Below are 18885 nucleotides of genomic sequence, written 5' to 3' on the forward strand. Positions count from 1 at the left end.
TCATTTTTATAAGTTTTATAAGGTTTTTAAAAGGTTTTAAAAGGGTTTATACGGTTTTTATAAGGTTTTTATAAGGTTTTTATAATTTATTTTTACGCTATTTATGAAAAGTGTATAAAGTTTTCGACACATATAAAGGTAATTTGTGTATATATTTATAAGCTTACACACATATTTGGATAAATTTCAACATTTTTAATTGGGTTTTTGATAAAGTTTGAAAATGGGGTATTTTTAAAAAGAGGTATATGAAAAGGGGTATTTTTGAAATTCCCTCTTAAATAAAACTAACTGACAAAAAATAATGCTTATATAATAGAAACGATTGTAAAAAAGCCGAAAAATAAACTCACAAATTGATAGTTGTTGATTTGTTTTCATACAAAGAAATCAAATGACTAAAAAAGAAGAAAATAACAAAAAATTAGGTCTAGATTAGTAAGTCTTTAATTTATATATTAATATATATTTTTTTGGTACATGGATTAATGGGCTTTCTAAAAAAAAGCTGAAAAGTAGTTTTTTTGGTGGGAACAGATTTTGTTTTTAATAATATTTAATAATTTTTTAATATATTTTTTTTTTTTTTTGCTCGTGGCAGCTGCCCCCACCATCTTAGCTGTGGGTCCGCCCCTGGTCCCCCGCTTTCTAAGGCCAAACACTTTCTTCTTTTCACCCTAACACACATTTACACGCATGCATACATTTTTACACCCTATGACGTAACCAAATCGTTTCACCATATATATATCCAATTTACTCAAAAATATAAAAAAAATAGAAAAACAGATTTTGTCATGTCAGAGTTAACAGCTAGTCTTGAAACTTGAATATTCCGATATCATGTAAACAGTAAGATAGTTCTTCTATTATAATATTAACAGAAACACATAGTTCTACTACAATATCTTCTAAAGTTAGGTTTAACAAAAAAAAAAATCTTCTAAAGTTATATAAAAAGATTTTTAAAATGATGTGTTAATCGCAATCACAATTTCAATACTTTCCACGGAGAAAATTCAGTTGGTTCACTGAGATATTATTTTAGCTTTTTACCAAGTTTATAGTAAAAAACAACTCTTGAGAAATTTGTTTATCAAATAACTATTACTTCAAAAATGCAATAATATGGGCATATGTTATATATCGGTATATGCATTCAGTTACAGCATCAACATGTCTATATGTATGCCCATTTCGTGTGCATAACTTACCAACCATATTAAAGTAACACAAAACTGGAGTAACCATCAATGTTAACTTCAAAACCTTCTCATATACCCTAATACGTACCATTAATTAGTTTAACAACTCGACTAAAGTAACAAAAAAATTGGAATAACCATCAATGTTTACTTGATACGATATGTGAAACATTAATTAGTATGTATATTAATACGCTAATTAAAAAGCAAGAAGTAGTCACTCGAACCGGTTAGGTTATGTAAGTACATTTCTCTTGTCTCCTTGGTCCGTGGATGAATTTGCATTATTCGTGGGTAGGAAGAGAGACACGTGTTGGAGGAGTAGAACACGTGCGAACATAGGATCAGTACGTACACGTAACGATCGATCTCATTTTGCGTTCTCGCACGTGCCCTGCTTCTCCATCAAGTGTTACTCATCCATTACATTCCTCTAGCTACCAATTTCGTATCATCAACGTATGAGTAGAGAGAGACAGAGAGAGAGAGAGAGAGGAGGGAGAAGAAGATTGTGTCTGTGTGTGTGTGTGTGTAGAGGAAGAGAGAGTTAAGAATGAGGAGGCAAGGACTTGAGCTTGCTCATTGACGTACATATATAGTGAGTTCAAGTGTTTGATAAAATGAGGCAAAAGTCATAATTAAGACTAAATAATAAAATAAAAAATGGTGGGGAGTGGAATTAAAGTGATTGAGTCTTGGAGTGGGATTTCTTTAAATGTAGATAAGAAGTAAAATGGCAATCATATCACCAAGTCTTTCCACTACTTTAAATGATTCTTTTCTTCTTTTTTCAATTTTATTCAATGGGATACAATACAAGCAAAGAGGCATGTGTGTATGTGTACATAGCTAGACCTCGTAGTTAATGACTAATTTATGTATTTTCCATAACCTCCAGACGTAATTTGACTATATAAATAGTGAAATAGACCAACTAATTAATTTGTGGTTGGTTGGTATATAAACACAATTATATTAAAAAAATGATTATGCAATAGAGAAACATAATTGAGTTTTGACCATATATGACAGGAGTATTATATACAGAAAAAAAGAAAAAAGAAATTTCAATTGGGTAGCTTGTAAGAATAGTTATAATTCCTATATTTTTAAACATTCCCTAAAAATAAAAATAAAAAGAAAAATGAAATAGTTTTTAACTACGCAATGTGTTATGTAATATAGAGACAGACAGTAAAGATAGGGTTGAGATGAGTTTTGGGTCAGTTTATGTCTACTTCCTGCCGCCGAATCCAAGTTCAAGTGTCACTTAAGTTTTTTTTCTTTTACTTCTTTGTGATGTCACTACCATATGTAATTATTATAAATGTGCTAAAAACAAATTATGAGACATCTTTACGCATATTTGCTATCATTTGTGCATCATTCATGTATATTCAAAATTTTCGTCATGTGAACGTTTTGTAATTTCTACGAGCTAGTTTGGTCTTTAAGAAACTTCTTTGATAGAATGTGGTACATATTACATCATGCTAGAACTCAAAAGTGTCTTCATTTTTGAACAATTATCTTCTAAAACAAAATTTGTTTTATCTACGGATAATAAAAATATTCGAGATTAAAAATATGATACGGTCTAACTTTTCAAATAAATTTTTATCTAAAGTTTCAAGATTCATGGGTATTTTATTTATTTTTATTTATAATCCACTTTTATATATGATTTTTGAAACTCCTCAATTGTATATTTCTCATTTTTACATTAATTAGATATAAATATAAAAACACAATTATATACGGAAAAAAACATACCGACTAATTCCCATCAAATTATTGTTTGGTTAGGCACTAACTCTTTCTAAAATGATTTACTAAACCCTAGCAAAAAGTTTTAAACATGTGCATTTTATCATTTTATGTATTGTTCACTTTCTCAATTGGAAAGTTTCTTTTATAAAAAAAGTGAAGAAGAAGAGAGAAATGAAAGAAGAAGAAGAAGAAGATGATGATGAGGTTGATGGAGACAGTGAGTGAGAGTGACACACAGAAAAGAATGGGTTGCGTGTTCCTCGCGAGTTTTCTTCTCTCTTTTTCTCTCTTTTTTTTTTTTATTTTACCCTCACAAGAAAAGAAAAAAAAAGAGAAAGATCCCACAACACCACAAAACCATAAGTCCATAGATATTAGAGAGACAGAGACTTTGTTGTATTTGCATAGTTCCAATGCAATTCTTTCTTCTCCCTTTCAATCATTTAGTATTTGTTATATATTCTCCTTCCTTCCTCTATGCTCTATGTATCTTTATAACATTCACATACTTGTCGACTCTATAGTCATCGGACACAACAATGGGATGCAATAATCTATGTTGTAACACTTTTTTCTATAAGAGTTTTTAATGATATGATGATAAATTAATACCCATTGGTTTAGATGGGTAACAATTATCTATAAGGACCATTGTTATTAAAAAAAATAGTGCTAGAAGTTTGGTAAGTTAAAGTAAGAACTTAGTTAAGCATATATATTTTACATTGGTGTCAATTCGAGTTTGATTGCTACATGTTTAAAAGTATGAGCAATCGAATCTTAGATAATAGATTTTCTCATGATATATATGAAAAAGAAAGGGTCACACAAAGAAAAAGAAAATAAAAATTAAAAAGAAGATATTTGTATAACTAAAAAAAGATTATACTTTTTATAAGAGAAAAGAAAAAGATAAAAAAAGAAAAGTGGAGGATTGGTGAAGTTGACACAGTCACTTACTGGTGAAGGGGAAGTAGTAGTAGAAGTGAATATGAATCGTTCCCCCATGTTTTATGGGTTTGGTGTTTTCTACCTCTGACGTTGTTGCTTTTAACACACTCTCTCTCTCTCTCTCTCTCAATCTCTCGTTTCCATTTTTACATTTTACCTTCTTTTTTATTTTTTCTTAAACTCACATTCTCATACCACACAAAGCACACTCCCAAATTTAAGATGAGATCATGCATTGTGTAAGAATTGTGATAAATATTTGTTTTTCAGAGGAAATACTAGATGCGTTAGTTGGAAAGCATTTCAAATTCGGGATAGACAGTGTGGTGGCCCTTCCGCGAGAAGTCTACTCTGAAGCACTTTAGTGTGTTTCTACCAGGACTGACCGGATCAGCTGATAAAATTTATAAAATATATATATATATATATATACTAGATGCGTAGACTAAAGCAAATACGGATATTTGCGGATAGCATATATTTAATCTCATACATATATTCGTCATATATGTCATTTTACTATTTGTATCCGTATTTGTTTTTTATAGAGCAAACACCATATGGGAATACATTAATCTGCCGATAGCATATATTAATCCCAAACCTATGTCTGGATAGTATCCAGACTAAAACTATATGCTAAAGATATAAAATCTATAATTTTTTAACTATCACTTTGATAAGCATTTTTAAAAAATTTGGATAACAAAAATACTCTTGTAAGTTTATATTTTTAAAATTTGTTTTGAAACCACTGAATCGAACTAGGTTAAAAAAAAATTGAGATTGAAAGAAAGAAAAATTGAAAATGCCTTTTTGTTTACAGTTTGCGAGCTAATGAAATCAGTTTGAGTACAAAGTATTTGGAAGTAGTTTTATTACTTCTGTTATTGTTCACTTCTCTTTTTAGTCTCAACTCTTAACCCTTTGATTTCGTTTCATAATATGAATGAACAATGTCGTTTTGACTTTTGAATGAGTTGGATTACTCATCTTCATGCTTCATGGGCATAGCCCATAACAATCAATTTGTATGGGCCTTACTTCTTATCACTGCACCATACATTAGCCAGATTGCATTTTTGTCTCATTTGCCATCTCTCTAAACCAGTTTGTTATATTAATCGAGAAAAGATTTTGTAAGAAATAGACTCCATGGAAAAATCTCAAGTGTTGCAAACACCAAAAGAAAAAGAGTATTACTTCAATCAAACTAAATAAATATCTAACACAAAACTCAAGATAATTGAAGAATCAAAACCAAACACCAACAGGGAGAGAAGAACAGCACTACTGGTTTTTTAATCTTCTTCCTCGGCTTCGTTCTCAGCAATGTTGAAGTATCTCAACTCATAAAGGTTACGGTCCTTGTTTGCCGCAATCACTCTGAGCCAATCCCTCACATTGTGCTTCTTCAAGTACTTCTTGGTCAAATACTTGAGATATCTATCACACACAGAAAAACAAAGAACTACATTCAGCAAACAATCTTTAAATCAGAATCAAACAATGCCATATACTCAACTCTACAAGTTAAAATAAATTCAAGATTCTACAAGCAACAAGATGAACAAAAGCATTTACCAAAACTATTCAAGAATCTACTTTCAACATTGAGCCAACCAACAAGATGAGCACAGAACATTACCAAAACAATCAAGATTCTACAGTCAACATTATAACAAGAACCAAGATGATCATAAGCATTACCAAAACTATTCAAGATTCTACATTCAATATCTTGAGCCAAAGCAACAAGATGAGCACATAACATTACCAAAACAATCAAGATTCTGCAGTCAACATTGTAACAAGCAACAAGATGATCATAAGCATTATCAAAAACTTTATAAATAAACAACACTCAACTCCTCAGCGATAAATCAAAGATTCTACAGTCAACACTGTACCAACCAACAAGATAACCATAAGCAATACCAAAACTATACCTACACATCACAGCCCCAAACATAGACACAAGTTTAACTCAACATTGAAGAATCAAGGGTTCAAGTAAAATGATACCTCTTGGAGAATTGACCATCAGAAGTAACAGTGATCTTGCTCTTCTCACGAGTGATAGTAACAGAATCACCAAGAGCACCAGCTTTGCCACCAACCTTAATCCTCTCCTGAAGAAACTTCTCTAGAGAAGCAATCTCCATGATCTTGTCATCCACAGGCTTCGAACAATCAATAGTGAAGGACACTCCCTTCTTCTTCCCCTTAGCTACTGCTGCACCACCGCGACTCATTTTCACCTCTACAAATCCAAAACCAAAAATGTCAACAACAATACTAAAAATTTTCGAATCTGAATCGATTCCATTTCCATGGAAACAAAAGCTAAACAACGAGACGAATCGATTCTAGGGAAGATATTGAAGACCATGTAAGATTAACGAAGGACGATAATGGCGTTACCTGAAGCTGTAGGAACTGTATGAAGCGAGTGGCGGCGTCTATTGATCTTTGAAAGAGAGACGAAGAAGAAGAAGAAGCGTTTAGGGTTGTTTCGGTTTTAAAGGTGCTCGTGCCATTTTGTTATGATAAATGACAGAAGTGACCCTGATCTATTTGTTTAATTGACAAATACCCCAAAAACTTTCAGATTTGATTCAGAAATCCAAAATTTGTAAATGGGTATATCTGGAATGGGCCGAAAGGGCTCTTGATCCAAATTGATTAATTTATATAATCTTTGTTGTTTTCATTGATGTAGATTCTTTTTTTTCTTTTTTTTACAACACAAATCTTATTTTATTTATATAAATTTGAATAATTATAGTTTGAATCAATAATATATAATTTAAATATCATGACATCCATAAGATATGTTTAAATTAGCTAGTACTAATAATTAGTTAAATATATATGATAACAACATATTTTGTAATAAATTATGAGCTAAATTAAAACAAAAATATTAAATCAAAACATCGAATACTTTATTTTGCTTTTCAAACTCCAAATGTCTTCTCAATTACATATCACAAAATTGAATGCTTTTGTTTGAACAGCTCTTGTTTGTATGTTTTAGGATGAACACCTCTCGTGCAGTTACTGTTGAAACTCTATTAGCAAATTGACCATATTAATATTGCATATGGACCAAAAAACCTATTCTAATAGAATATTCAGAATCAATCATATAGTATTTTCCACTAGTTTTTAAGTGGTTTTTGGTTTTTAGACCTTAAATTGTTGTAGATTTTGAAGTCGAATTTGGTTTTAAATTTTTAAAAGTTCACTTTATAGTCTATCAAGAAATTAAACTATGTATAAAAAGAAATACGAAAATTTCAAGAGTGTATATAGAAGGAAAATGATTTTTTTTCTTTTTTGGACAAATAGAAAGAAAATGATTAAGCTTGTGTTTTTGTTCTTAATAGCTTAATACACAATAAAACCGTAAAATCAAAATTAAAAGGTAAAAGAAACAGTTCAATTTTATATTCTTAAAAGTTTTTTTTTTCTTTTGAGGATATAAAATGTTGGGAAACATAGGATCTGAGACAAAAAAAAAAAAAAAAACTTTCCTCGCGGCAAAGAAAAATAGGAACTTTAGCCATCAGTGTATAGGCTTCATCAAGCTTCTTAAGGCGAACGAGTGCCTCAACTTTGGACATGTATAAAAGCGGACATGAATCTGCCCCGGAGTTTCTTGCTGCTTCTGATTCTTCGATAACCGAACCCCATTCTGATCGACCTCTAACTTCCATGCAAATATACTTGTGGTTTCTGAATTTTTTTACCTGACTCGAAAGACGTTCGTACTCAGCTGAGTCTCGAGAAAGATGTCCAAGAAAATCTTCTACAACATTCAAATCCCCAGTTTTGATATAGAGGGTGATCACAAAGACATTTTGCACCGCATCATGGTTATCGTCCAATGATTCTAGGCAGGCTCTGATTACGCCACCTAGATCTCCTTTAGTGGCAAGTTCAAAAGCGAGACGAGCCTCAGCCTCTGCCTTCTGTTGAGGATCCATGGGTGTTTGAATGTACTCATTGTACCTTTAAACAAAATTAGAAGTGGAATTTTTTTTTACAAAAGGCATCTCTCATAACTTTATTATGTAAACATGGGAAAAGCTTAGCTTACTTAATCAAAAGCTCCTTGTAGATATTCTTCAGCTCCAAGTTGTTTATATCTTCTTCCCTCATTTCAATCATGTTCATAAAGGGAAGTAAGATATTTCCTTGGTTGTCTTCGCAGTAGCAACCAAACAAGCAAATCCGAACCTACCAAATATATCAGTATAATAAAATTATATTCCATAACAAACCACACTGCAAAAAAGAGGTCAGATGTGCTCACTTGTTCCAGGATAAACGCATATTTCAAATCCATAGCTATATCACCGAACAGTAATTCCACCTGTATTATATTCATAGGCCTCAGATCAAAAAACAAGCAAAAATATATACATTGTATATTTAATGAGAGATGATTTAGATGGCTTACATCAATACCAAGTATCAAATCTATGGCTTCAGCTACGGAACCCTCCTGCTACTTGATGTTTGCAGCCATCTTTGCTTGGCGGGCCAAGTTAATGACATGATCCTCCAGTCTCTCCTCAGAATCTAAGAGATTTTGAATCAACGAAGCGAGTCTAACTTCAACCTAATAAAGAATGAATCCTTTATTAAATCAAAACATCGAATCCTTTATTTTGCTTTTCAAACTCCAAATGTCTTCTCAATCACATATCACAAAACTGAATGCTTTTGTTTGAACAACTCTTGTTTGTATGTTTTAGGATGAACACCTCTCGTGCAGTTACTGTTGAAACTCCATTAGAAAATTGACCATATTAATATTGCATCTTACAATATGGACCAAAAACCCTATTTTGATAGGATATTCGGAATCAATCATATAGTATTTCCCACTAGTTTTTAAGTGGTTTTTTTTAGACCTTAAATTGTTGTAGATTTTGAAGTCGAATTTGGTTTTAAATTTTTAAAAATTTATTTTATAGTCTATCAAAAAATTAAACTATGTATAAAAAGAAATACAAAAATTTCAAGAGTGTATATAAAAGGAAAATGATTGTTTTTTCTTTTTTGGACAAATAGAAAGAAAATGATTAAGCTTGTGTTTTTGTTCTTAATAGCTTAATACACAATAAAACCATAAAAATCAAAATTAAAAGGTAAAAGAAACGGTTCAATTTTATATTTTTAAAAGTTTTTTTTTTCTTTCGAGTATATTTCCCCCCCCCCCCAAACATATTCCCCCCCTGCTAATCCCCATACATATTTAGTTTGAGTATGTACTGTTAGAAAAAAAAAACTTATGTGTTTGCGAATGCGTACCTGATTTATTTAAAACGTTATCTCTGAAGTAGAGATACATATGTACTTATTATTACTTTATATAAGTTCTAGTTAGTTTCTACTGGCTAGAATACATCTTGACATCTTGTTAACGGAAAAACAAAAACACAAGAAGTGAAGAAACGTATGAAATGATTCAATGGAACATATTGTCTCAGTAGAAAAGAATACTAGAACCATACTGTCCCAAGTTGACAAACTCATATAGTGTATTCATAACACAATGTCCCCTCTACCATCAAATTGTTTTTTTTTATCTGGCCTTGTGTTGGTTCCATCATGGATCGAACTCAAGAACCGTCCTTCAACTGTAGCAGTTCTGAAATGAAATTATTAAAACTTGATTGAATCGTGTAGTTACGATGTGTAATCTTCTCACAGCAATGCAATTTAGATTAGCCCCTTGAACCGCCACATATCATAATGGTTTTCGATATCACTTGTGAGGTTTTAGTCCTATGAATCACGTCACTCACCTATTCAAATCAACTACAAAGCCTTCTAATTTTAAGAAGTTCTCTTACCACAAAGGCACAAACCATCGCTAAAAGGAGCTTGCAAAGCTTTGTAACAGACCTGTACTACAATTGAAAAGAGTTTACACGGTTAGTCTCAAAAATTTTAACTGAGGATTGTAGAGCTTTACCCCGAAGGGAGCTCTTCCAGAAATTCTCGAAGGCCCAAGACGAGCTTAGGCCCAGGAGGGGGTATGGAAATAGTTTTCAACCAGCAATAGACGCGCCTCGGTTAAGACCTCATTAGCTGCGTCATTGCCCCAAGCGCAAAGATGAGTTGCTACAAAGTGAGAGCCTCCTTATTTATACCCACACAATGCACATCAACTTTAGACTTTGTTCTTAAGTCTAAGCTCCAGTTATATTTTAAAGTAACACTGCAAAAACAGAGCAATAATATAGAAGAAACGTTGAAAGTTAAAACTAAGTATGGTAGGGGCTGCGCGGACGCAAACACCCTCTGCCACAAATAATGACGCAGGCTCTTCCTCAAGGGAAGACCTTAAGCTTAGCACCCCACGTTATGTGCAATGTGGTCACTAGCCTAGGCCACTCGTCTTCTTGATCACGAGTTGACCCCGGCCAGGTAAGTAATTCGGTAGATCCACCTGCTTCTCTATTTATACTCCTGATTCCCTTGTCATGGCTTTGGGTCAGAGCGATGTGGGACTTTTCTTTATTAAAACATCCTGACGTTTGAAGCGCCTGGTTTCCAACAGCGTGCTGGTTTCTCAAAACTTCCTGAGTTTTTGTGTTGTACACATGGGCCGAACGCTTTAGGCCCAATCTAAGTGCTCGGACCTGGAAAGTGGAAACTGTCAACATTTTTAGATGAGGGAAGACGTACATGAGACAACTATGGAATTATGCAAATTTGTGATAAACAAAACGACCAGGCTAACTAACTTGGGTACATGCCAAACCAGCCAAAGCGATACAAATAACGAAAATAATCCCACAAGAATGGCAACGGCAGGCTACATCTCTCAAGTTAGTAAAGGACTTGCTCGATTCAAGTGGAAGAGAGTGGAGAGAGGATCTCCTCACAGTCTTGTTCCCAGAGGAAGTTGTAAATCATATTAAAAGCATCAGACCAGGGGGCAGCAAAACTATAGATAAGTTTGCATGGGACTTCACAAAAAATGGTCAATACACGGTAAAATCGGGCCACTGGGTACTTTCAGATATCATCAAAAGGAGGAACATACCCCATGAAGTGATCCAACCAAGCATAAACCCGATCTTCCAACGGGTGTGGCACACTGATACATCTCCTAAGGTACAACATTTCCTCTGGCGGTGCTTAAGTAATAGTCTCTCTGTGGCTGGAAATATGTTTTATAGACATCTGGCTAGGGATGGAACATGTATGCGATGCTCATCAGGATTGGAGTCAGTTAATCACTTACTATTTCAGTGCCACTATGCTCGACTTGTATGGGCATTATCTCCAATCCCAGCTCCACCAGAAAGTGAATGGTCAGATTCCATCTACTATAATATGCATAGAGTCCTCAATATTCATGAATTCCACCCTCAGCTTGAGAAGGATAGGAATATAGTTCCCTGGATTTTATGGAGATTATGGAAAAGTAGAAATGATTCTATCTTCAAAGGCAAGGATTATGATGCGCAAAGTGTTCTAAGAAGAGCCAGCGAAGATGAGGAGGAATGGAAATGGGGTAAAGAAAAACAAAACCAAACATCTCAAGTGGTTAGAGCAGAAACTCAAGAGACCAAATGGAAGCCACCACCACAGAATTGGGTTAAGTGTAATACTGATGGAGCTTGGAATATAGAGAGACCTACCTGTGGTATTGGTTGGATCCTTAGGAATCATGATAAGGAGGTGCTGTGGTTAGGTGTACGGGCTTTACCTAGGGTCAATACGGTGCTAGAAGCGGAATCAGAAGCACTTCGTTGGACGGTGATATCAATGATGAGATTAAACTACCGAAATGTATTATTTGAATCTGATTCACAACAGCTTGTGTCTTTAGTTAAAGGAGAATCTGAGATGCAACAGGTAGATCCCATTATACAAGACATCAAGCAGATGCTTCAGCACTTTCAGGGAGTAAAGCTTACCTTCATCAAACGGGAGAGTAATGGAGTGGCAGATAGAATTGCAAAGGAGTCTTTTTCTCTAGGGAATAATGATCCTATATTGTATTCTATTACGCCAAGTTGGTTAAAGTCTCAGGTGGAGATAGATAATGTGTAAACAATTTATGGTTAATGCAAAGTTGATGTTGAGCCAAAAAAAAAAAAAAATAACAAAATAACAAAATTTATTCATTTTAGTTTCTGTACGCTAGCTCTTACATAGTTATGTCGTTTCAAAGAAGAAAAAAGAAGGATTGAAGAAACATTAAAGTTTTTCATTAGCTATTACATATATGCCTAAAATAACAGAATAGGCGTGAGCCATGAATCATGATATGATGATAAGGGGATCATCTAGTCCTTATTTAAGTTATCAGGCTTCAGGAATTTTGGGATACGATCAGTGGCTCCAGATTTGTGATCATAGTACTCCACTGCAGCTGCTCCGGCTAGAGCGGCCAATGTCAGCGCCTGTGCATGTAACCTGACAATATCATCCAATACAGACATGTTTGAGAGATGTGAATGCCAAAGAAGAATCGAAAGATCATCATCATCATCAAGGCACAGTAAAGAAAAAATCTAAGAAAAGATTAATGAACTGAAATGGTCAGATATTGATGTATATTCAATAGCTAAGTACACGTTTTCAAGTACAAAACACGCATACGAGCGATCATATACATGATAGACAGGTGCTGTTAACCGATGATTTGTCTAGCAACACAGAACATATGGGAAACAGAGCAGCTCATAGTAAAGAATGAAAGATATGAGTTCTAAAAATGAGGATTCCACATTTAACCAGTGAAGAAATGAAGCAAAAAACAATATAGAAACTGAAGATCATGCTTTCTCATGCATCAGTTTTCAATTTTCATTAACAGAGACTGTTTGTGACTATGCAAAATGTTCTTGGTATGATGAGAATACATAACAAAGTTACTTTGATGCACATCAAAAGAAGATCAAAGAATCAGATTCTTCAACTTGAATGATCTACAGGTTTTGGCCATTACATATCTTCTACCATCTAACAAAGACTATAACACCAAGATTTAAAAGAAACATCAATAGGAGCATTAAGATTAGAAAAAAAGTACCTAGCGTGGATGATTCTGACACTGGTTTTCATTGCAGGTTTTGACCAGTTATAGGCGATTGATCCAGAGATACCACTTAGCCATAAACAACCTATCAACAATTCCAAAATTCAGAACCACCAAAATTTGTATTAGAACAAACACAAAAACTCAAACATGCTTGAATGCTTCATCAAAACAAAACCCTAAAATAATCAAAAACTGAACCAGAGACACAATTAAGCCATGAACAACTTAGCAAGCGTCCAATTCAGAACCAACAAATTTGAATCAGAACAAACTACAAAAACTCATACATGCATCCTCACATTCGATTTTGGAAACAAAAAAAAACCCTAAACAATCAAAACTTAAACCACAGATACTTACTACTAAGCCATAAACAACCTATAGCAAGATTCCAAAAAATTTTACATAACTCAGATCCAAAAAAAAATTCAGATCTGAGGAATCACTCAAATCTAATAAGAACGATGAAACAACACGAAACTCGATTTATGTATTCTTCTTATTACGCCAAAAGCACGCTACGAGAATAATTTTGTTGGACGAAGATGAACACAGAGAGATGAGGAGAACAAAAAAAAAAAACGAAGAGTGAGATTTACCAACGGTACGAAGCTTGTGTTCGATGATCCATTCTCTGACTTCTGCAAATTTCGTCTTTGATTCCGCCATTGTTGAATTTTAAGAATTTGTATAGAGAGAGAATAAAGAAAGCGTCGGAGTCGGAGGCGTTGGTTTTAAAGCGTTCGAAGAAGAGAAAGCCAATTTGCTAACTTGCGCTTCATTTTTGCTAATTCGTTTTTTTTTTCCATGTTTTAAAAATTGTTAAGCGCTAGTCGGTCGGTCGAGCTAGCATCAAGCAAAAAATTTGAAGGTTTAAATGCAAATTAATGGGAAACTAGTTTTAAAATTATGTTATTAAATAAATAAGAATAATAAATATATAGTATTAATTATTTGTATAGTTCGATTTCTGTTAATGAAAAAATACAATATAACATACAAAACTATAATATTGGTTTCAAAACTATAGTAAATATATAAAAATATATTTTTAAAGCTAAATGTATGTTTTTCATTAAAAATTTGAACATAAATTATTATAAAATATCGTAACTTCTAAATTTAAATGTTTAATAACCGAGAAAAAGAGATAAATAGAGATTAGTTATTAATCAAAGCGGATATAATAGATTTAGCGATTACACGAAGAATAATTGGATCTAGGCGGAGAGTTTTTAAACAGGGTATTTTATTAAATTAACTGTAAACATTAACTTGCGCTACTTTTGACCCCAAATGAAAAATAATAAATTAAAGTCAAAACATTCGCTAATTGACTCTTATTTTTTTTATTGACTAACAAAATCCAACTAGATCCTTCAGCTGAATCATTTCTGCTCAACGATGATTTGACATCTTGGAGAACGTTTCGTGAGTTTATCAAGATCCTCGTACACATCTGAATCCGAAGCATAACGAGGATAGTGCAGGATAAAACTCACAATGAGTTTCTTGAGAACTACAGAGTTTTCAAGAAAGTAACTCGCAATCTTCTTCTCCTCTTCCTCCCATTCTAACAATTCTTTAATCTCAACACATTCTAGAGTCGATACCAAACACTTCGGCGCGTTTACGAGGTTAAACTCTTCCATATCCTCCTTTGCAAAAGCAATTTTCTACAAACATATAGACCGGATGACTTCAGTTATTCACACAATATTGTTAAGCCAAAATGTGAAAATGTTCTTTACCATGGTAAGGGTTTTCAGATTTGGGAAGCTCTCAAGAAAGGTTGGTAAAACCGATAACAGGGAGCTTGGGAACACAAGCTGTAAACGGGTTACGTTATTGAATTTGGGAATTGATCCTACTTTCGAGTAACGATCAAGCGCCTGCGACAAAAAGAAAGAAGATACATGTAAGAGTTGTCCGATTCGAGAAAGACTATTAGTATAAAGTTTATACCTTGACTGTTTTCTTAGAGAAGATCATATGTCTTGCTTTAGATATCCCAGTGAGAAAATCACTAATTTCATTTCTCTTAGACAAGTCCTCTGGATCAAATTGCTTGAGGGAAAACTTGATATCAAGTTCAATCATGATCAAGGAAGTCAGGTTCTTTACTAGGACTCTTTCGAAATGGTCTTCATTGAGAGTCAAATACTCTAGTCCTGGAGCATCAATCTCAAGAAGTGTGTTTACAACTCTCGACCAAGAATTAGTTCCATGTGCTAAGGGAACATAAAACTTCTTCAAGCTCCGAGATCTCACACGCGTAACCAACGATTCATCCTCATCTATTGCCCTTATTAAGATCAGTTCTTCAAGAACAGGACATCCAGATACGAGCTTTTCAAGATTCATAGTACCAGAGCATCTAACTTTTTCAAGAATCATGAATTTAAGACAAGGCATAGAAACAAAACCCGGATCCTGAAAAACCGAAAACTTGAGCTTTAAAGAAACCAATGTCTTGCTGGTAAACAGATCCAGAGGCATGAACTCCCAATAAGGATACCAAGAGCCATCTTCTTCTCGATATTCCGTACTGCTCACTGCATCAAGAAATCGAATCCCGCGGTTAATCGCAGTACCGATCCTGTCCTTGAACCCGACTATCTCACTGCTACTGTAATCAACCTTCACTTTTTGCAAACGTGACTCAGGATTAGAATCGAGAAACCTGTCGACGAAGTTAACGAACACTTGTTCGTCAACATTACAGAAGTCATTGCGGTTTAAGTCAAGTCCAGGAACGTTTAGCCACAGATTCTTCCATCTTGTCGACAAAACACTCGTCTTAACCGAATCTTTGGTCGGAAGACATAAGAGTATTTGAGTGATCAAATGTTCTGGTAACTCGCTGAGTCTATCGAAACCAGGCATCACGAGACACAAACCCTAAAGAGAGCATTAACATAAAACAACAAAAACAACAAAACAGTGTAACTTGATCAAATCCTAGGGCGTTGAGTTATATATATAGAGATTAAAGTCAAGGTACGTTATAAAAGACTCACCGTGGATTTGATTCTCCGGCGAGTTAACGAGCGACCACTGGAGTTGTTGCTTCAGAGAGGCTAAGCGATAAAAAACGTATCGATCAAAAACCCTTGTTCTATAGTAATTTATATTCATATGAAACGGTTCTTCCTAATTTTTAATTTGCGTTTCGAGAAAACGAAACGGTTGATATTAATTAATTCTTAAACGCAATTTAGAAAACGCGAATACATGCGGATCTTGGTTTAGCTTTCCTATAATCAGGATTTGGAAATCTCACTATTAAAAATAAAAATATTCTCTAGACTCCAAGCAATCATTTGGAAAATCTTACCAAACACACACAAAATTTAAGTTTTTACTTCCAAATTTAGCACACGATCTCCTATTCTCTAAAATTAGCATCATATATCAAACTTAAATCATAAACTCTAAACAATAAACTCTACCCGGAGCCGGAACCTAGCTTAACCAAGCTAAAACGTCAGGTTTGGAAGGTAAAACCATCGAGAAAAATTAAACACTTCCTTTGGCAAGCGTTCGCGGGCTGTGTGGCTGCTAATAACCCCCTAGCTGATCGTCACTGTGGAACTGATCGTTCATGTCCAAGATGTGGGTCGGCGGTGGAATCCATTAATCATGTTTTGTTCCAATGCCCCCCGGCGAAGCAAGTATGGGCCTTATCTAATATCCCGACCTCTCCGGGACTGTTCCCGAGTGATTCACTTTATGCTAACATGGACTTCCTCCTCTGGAGAGCAAATGATTGGGAGGTGACAGAAGAACAACTAGAGGTGTTCCCTTGGATTTTTTTGGTATAATTGGAAGTCAAGAAATGATAAAGTTTTTAACAATAAAGACATCCAACCAACCGAGACGCTGGCGTTAGCTCTTTCGGAGTCTCTGGCTTGGAAAGTGGCACATGTAATGGAACTACAAGAGGAATCTGAAGAAAGCTTTCATGAAGAATCTGAAGAAATCTAAGAGATTATGGGAGCGGTAAAATGCCAAATTGATGCATCGTGGGATGGACAGGACTTGTTTTCAGGACTTGGGTTTGTGTTAAACGGAGAAATAAACCTTTTTGGGAGCAAGGGTACGAACAAGTTTCTCTCGGCCCTCCATGCTGAACTAGGTGCGTTAATTTGGGCAATGGAATCAGTCCTTCATCACGGCGAATCATCGGTTCATTTTGAAACCGATTGTTTAAGTATCCTCAAGATCACGGATGAGTTTGAAGAATGGCCTATTTTTTCCACGGAGTTGGATATTTTTGTCAGTTTAAGAGATAATTTCTCTGTGTTTTCAATAGCTTATATCCCTAGAAACAATAATGTCCGTGCTGATCGCCTTGCAAAATGCGCTCGTGCACGAGGTGTAGTTTTTTCCCATGTAAGTTCTCAGGTTCCGGAGTGATTGGCTCACGAGGCTAACCTTTTCGAACCTGCTTAACAATATATGGAGTTTTTGAGGTCAAAAAAAAAAAAACCCAATAAACTCTACCCCTAAGAACTAGAACCTTAATGTAAAATAGTCAACCCAACCTTGAAAAAAATACTACCAAATGATTTAAAATATTATAATTTTGTTAATTATTGTTCTTTTTGGAAGTTTATGGAGTGTATGCTATAACTGTCCATAAAACATCTTTTGGTGTATTTTTGAAAATGAAGATTTATTTCAAAAATGTATTTCAAAAATATTAGTATAGATAAAATGTTGTTTTTATACTTTAAAACTAGGATAGGACCTGTTAAGAATTTTCAATCGAATGTTATATAATTTGTAATAAAATAAAAATATACATAAACTATTGTGAATGGTTACATTTATAAATTCTGCACAATGATAGTGTATGTTTTGATGGACTAATGTTTTAGTGTATGTTTTGATAGACTAATCTATAAAACATTTCATTCATAAAAACAATATACGAATGTGAGTTTTTATTTTTAATTGGACCCATCCCGGATTATCCATTTTCAAAATACCCAATATGCTTCTATTTTACTAATATAGAGATAGATATTACGCACAAGAAATTTAAGAGTGGTTATTGTAACTTTGAATACAGTTTGGCTTTATGTTTTTGACTAGTAAAAGAGTGCTTGAGACGCCAAAAGAAAGAGATTAGTCTTATGGTCAATCATCAACAAGGGCACTAGGGATGAAGCTATATACATTGATTTTTACTTGTGTGTTTGTATTCTAGTATAAACGTTGATGTAACATTTGGGTTGTAACTTGTAAGGTTTATAGAATGTTGAGAGATCGTGTAAGCATGTAACTCAATCATCAACGTTGATGTGTCAACTGGCTTGTAAATAATGTACGGGTAACGTGGATAGCTATATATAAAATTGAAAATGGCTCGTAATGTCCTCTAAACGTTCTTGCACGTCTCACAAAGACATGCTTACATGATCTAGTTGGATGGTATAGTTGTACTTAGAGAAAAGCTTTGCTATATAAACCTATGCACCTATTCTTAACAATACAACCCAAAACAAGAAACATTTACCAACGTAGTTAGACGTTGGCAGAGATAAAAGCTATATCACAATGAGATCTTCTTCTAGGATGGGGCCTTCTGCCCATCTCATTTCTACTCTAGGAGTTATTATCATGGCAACAATGGTTGCTGCATACGAGCCATATACGTATAGTTCTCCACCACCACCGTATTCTTCTCCGTCGCCTAAGGAAGAATATAAGTCTTCTCCACCACCATACGTTTCTCTACCACCACTACCTTATATCTCCCCATCACCGGAAATTGACTATAAATCTCCCCCACCACCATATGTTTACAGTTCCCCACCACCACCACCATATTATTCTCCATCTCCTAAGGTTGAGTACAAGTCTCCTCCACCA

The 18885-nt window shown here is 34.2% G+C and overlaps 4 protein-coding genes and 2 non-coding genes across 6 annotated transcripts; 1 reads left to right on the forward strand and 5 right to left on the reverse strand.

The window, feature by feature from the left end:
• Positions 1-5025: 5025 nt before the first annotated feature.
• LOC17882516 (60S ribosomal protein L22-2) lies at positions 5026-6452 on the reverse strand. Its single transcript, XM_006288838.2, has 3 exons — positions 6351-6452; positions 5952-6189; positions 5026-5372 (listed from the first exon to the last, which is right to left on the reverse strand). Exons 2-3 carry the CDS (start codon positions 6179-6181, stop codon positions 5228-5230), a joined length of 375 nt encoding a protein of 124 aa, XP_006288900.1. The 5' UTR covers positions 6182-6189; positions 6351-6452; the 3' UTR covers positions 5026-5227.
• A 3458-nt stretch (positions 6453-9910) lies between these two features.
• LOC111830266 lies at positions 9911-10061 on the reverse strand. The gene has a single exon (XR_002833650.1). It is a non-coding gene; the product is annotated as a U4 spliceosomal RNA (small nuclear RNA).
• A 158-nt stretch (positions 10062-10219) lies between these two features.
• On the reverse strand, positions 10220-10381 carry LOC111830273. The gene has a single exon (XR_002833658.1). It is a non-coding gene; the product is annotated as a U1 spliceosomal RNA (small nuclear RNA).
• A 331-nt stretch (positions 10382-10712) lies between these two features.
• Positions 10713-12028, forward strand: LOC111830199. Its single transcript, XM_023781735.1, has one exon. The coding sequence runs from the start codon at positions 11121-11123 to the stop codon at positions 12009-12011; it is 891 nt and encodes a 296-aa protein (XP_023637503.1). The 5' UTR covers positions 10713-11120; the 3' UTR covers positions 12012-12028.
• A 33-nt stretch (positions 12029-12061) lies between these two features.
• Positions 12062-13755, reverse strand: LOC17882040. The gene is made up of 3 exons (XM_006286548.2): positions 13605-13755; positions 12997-13087; positions 12062-12377 (listed from the first exon to the last, which is right to left on the reverse strand). Exons 1-3 carry the CDS (start codon positions 13672-13674, stop codon positions 12248-12250), a joined length of 291 nt encoding a protein of 96 aa, XP_006286610.1. The 5' UTR covers positions 13675-13755; the 3' UTR covers positions 12062-12247.
• Positions 13756-14286: 531 nt separating this feature from the next.
• LOC17882578 (FBD-associated F-box protein At5g27750) lies at positions 14287-16114 on the reverse strand. The gene is made up of 4 exons (XM_006289840.2): positions 16026-16114; positions 14971-15906; positions 14757-14897; positions 14287-14681 (listed from the first exon to the last, which is right to left on the reverse strand). Exons 2-4 carry the CDS (start codon positions 15889-15891, stop codon positions 14394-14396), a joined length of 1350 nt encoding a protein of 449 aa, XP_006289902.1. The 5' UTR covers positions 15892-15906; positions 16026-16114; the 3' UTR covers positions 14287-14393.
• Between the last annotated feature and the right edge of the window lie 2771 nt (positions 16115-18885).

Source organism: Capsella rubella, unplaced genomic scaffold, assembly GCF_000375325.1.
Source record: "Capsella rubella cultivar Monte Gargano unplaced genomic scaffold, Caprub1_0 scaffold_6, whole genome shotgun sequence".
Classification (NCBI taxonomy): domain Eukaryota; kingdom Viridiplantae; phylum Streptophyta; class Magnoliopsida; order Brassicales; family Brassicaceae; genus Capsella; species Capsella rubella.